Below are 2,919 nucleotides of genomic sequence, written 5' to 3' on the forward strand. Positions count from 1 at the left end.
TAACATTTCTGTCTCATGCTTGAGGTATTCGGCCAATCACAACGCACTGGATAGTTGGCCAATCAGAGCACACCTCGCTTTTCAGACCGATGAGTTTTGTAAAAATCGACGCGTTTCAAAAAGGCGGGGCATAGAGGAGAAACAATAATGTACAGTATGTGGAAAATAATGTGTTTTTTTAACTTTAAACCGCATAAACACATTTCATTACACCAAATACACAAAATAATGTTCTTTTTAGCAGCATCATATGACCCCTTTAAATAAATTTTTCATTGCAAAATTATAATAATACCGTAATAATTTGAGTGAAATTTTTAATTATTTAATTGAAATTGAATTAAAATAAATTAATTTAGAAAATCTTGAATATTATATATTTATTTTTGCCTAATAGCATTACTTTGTTTTTCATATTTTTTTTCTAAATCCTAAAACTTACAATTTCAGTGAAAATTATAATGAATGAATGAATAAATTATTAAATTAAATTAAATTATTCTAAGGAATCTTAAATATTATATACTAGTGCAAAATCTGAAATATTTGTTATTAACATTTCTTGATTTTTTTTTCAAAATACTAAAACAGTTTGAGTAAAAGGTTTAATAATTATTCATTTAATTAATATAAATATTTAATTAATAATAATGAATTACAGAAATTAAAAGAAATTCATGAAAATAAATCTTAGTTATATATTGGTGCAGATTCTGAACTATTTTTATAAAATTTACATCATGACATTTCTTTGTTTACATTTTTTCTATTTAAATGAAATGAATTCACAAATTTCAATGTGGTCTCAGTTTTGGACCTCAGTTTTGTTTTTCTTTCTCTCTCTTTTAGGTGTACTGGGTGGGCCCTTTAATAGGGGGCATCCTGGCTGCAGCTGTGTACGAATATCTATTCTGTCCCAACCCTGACCTGAAGCGCCGCTATGCTGACGTCCTCTCCAAGAGCCCCTTCCAAATCGACCCGTACCGGGTGGTGGACACAGATTCGTACCCCAGCGATCAAGCTCAGCTCATGGCCAAGCAGGCAGCGATCAGAGTGCTGGACCTGGAGCGGGCAGAGAAGAAGGAGAGGGAGTTGGCTGGAGAGGTGCTGTCGTCTGTATGACTAGTGAGAGGCACTGAGGAGGAACAGCACAACACTTACAACATTAATGAGCTCAAAGAGACGGATCTGATCTAGAGTCACACTGTGCTTTTGTGTACAGAGCCTCTACTGAATGACTCACAACACTTGACTTTAAGAATGAGCTACGAACCACCTAATGGTCTCGCTTAAAACGCTCTTCCTTGTATGCCAGTCACAGGCCATAGACCTCGTATCCAATAGAATCCACTTTGAAGATTTTAGTCAGTCACTGAACATCCTTTAGCAGATGCACCTCATCAACTACTGAATCAATAACTAAATGGGATTCTCACATCTAAGCAAATGTAACGCTTTTGTTTGGTCTATGGGTTATTACCTGGCAATCAGGGTTGAGATTAAATCATCACCATAGTAATGCAGATCATTTTCCTTCTCAGTGCACTCTGTATGAATTAACCCTTTCTGTCCTCATGTTCTCCCTTTTAAATCTAATGTTGTTTAGAGTATTTTTATTTAGTTTTTTTCTTTCTTTAAGATTATTAATGTTATGTCTTTGAATGTTACTGTCAGATATATGTACAAGTGCAACCCCTGAATGAGTTTTATTTTCTATTTGAGCCAACAATGCATGATTTGTCCGCTTATAATTTTTATTATATAACTTTTTCCCCTTTTAAATCCAATGTTGTATTGAGTATTTTTATATTTCATATTTTATAATGTTATGTCTTTGTATGTTTCTATCAAACATCTGTACAATTGCAACCCTGGATGATTATTTATTATATATATCCCAAAATGCATGATTTGTCCACCTATGATTTACATCATATCACATCAATCGCACATATTGTGTCCTTCCACCTTATTCTCATATTGTTGAGAAAACATGTAATCAATGAAAAAAATGTTACTAGTGAAATGTTTGAGATTCATTTTTCTTTTAAGTGTTCAGACGTATTTATTTTGTTTGATACTTGTCACAATCAAGCATAATCACAGTCTCAGTTCTTTAATATTAATAGCCAACTTGTTATAAAAGTATGTTATTATAGGCTTTTTATTTAACTAATGTGTTTGATCCATAAAATTATATTATATTATATTAAAAATAGCTGGAATTTCTTATGCCCATTTCACCTTCAAGAGCTAAAATATATTTTTTTAAAAAGCTTCTATAATTCTTGCTTGCGTTTACATCTCTTTACCAGCAGAGGGCAGCACATCCTTAAATTGCGTCGTTACCCAGAAACTCCAACAATACTGAAGCACATTTGTTTATCTGTTGGTGTAAAACGCCAGATTTCTGCTGATATTGTTTCAGGGAGTGTTTAGCTCTTCTCTCTGGTGAGTGATCAAACCAAGACTCTTGTAGAATGCAGTAGACATGCAGTTTGCGAAGTCATTCTCCTTCTGCTGGCCTTTTTCACTTTTATAACTCTCCATTTCTTTCACTTCCTGGAGCACGAGTTTGTACGTGTATGTGGTCATGCAAATTCTGGAATTTTTGTTTGAATAATTTTGATATTTTTTTATGTTAAGACCTTTAAAAAAATCATAAAATGGTTAATGGAAATTTCTGTTAAATATAATTATTAAAATGTGTTCCCAATAATTTGTTCTTTCTATTTGCAATCTTTTGTTATTTATTTTTTAACTTTAAAAAATATATATTTATCCCAAACGAGTGGGAAAATCATGGATAAATCCTCTAAATGCATTGGTTAAAAGGTGCAGGAATCCTGTTGTATATGTGTATAAATCAGAATGGGAGGGAGTGAGAAAGAGTGTGCACTGTTTATATTTTTATTTATA

General features: G+C 32.3%; 1 protein-coding gene across 2 annotated transcripts in view; it reads left to right on the forward strand.

Annotated features, from left to right (window-relative positions):
* LOC107746324 (aquaporin-4-like) overlaps nt 1–1,729 on the forward strand; it is a 10,155-nt gene extending 8,426 nt beyond the window's left edge. For both annotated transcript variants that reach the window (XM_016560484.1, XM_016560477.1), the window contains exon 5: nt 850–1,729. In XM_016560484.1, the coding sequence (XP_016415970.1) occupies nt 850–1,122 (273 nt within the window). In that variant the 3' untranslated portion in view covers nt 1,123–1,729. The remainder of the gene's footprint in view (nt 1–849) is intronic.
* The last annotated feature ends 1,190 nt before the right edge of the window (nt 1,730–2,919 follow it).

Source organism: Sinocyclocheilus rhinocerous, unplaced genomic scaffold, assembly GCF_001515625.1.
Source record: "Sinocyclocheilus rhinocerous isolate Xijiao unplaced genomic scaffold, SAMN03320098_v1.1 scaffold40, whole genome shotgun sequence".
Lineage (NCBI taxonomy): Eukaryota > Metazoa > Chordata > Actinopteri > Cypriniformes > Cyprinidae > Sinocyclocheilus > Sinocyclocheilus rhinocerous.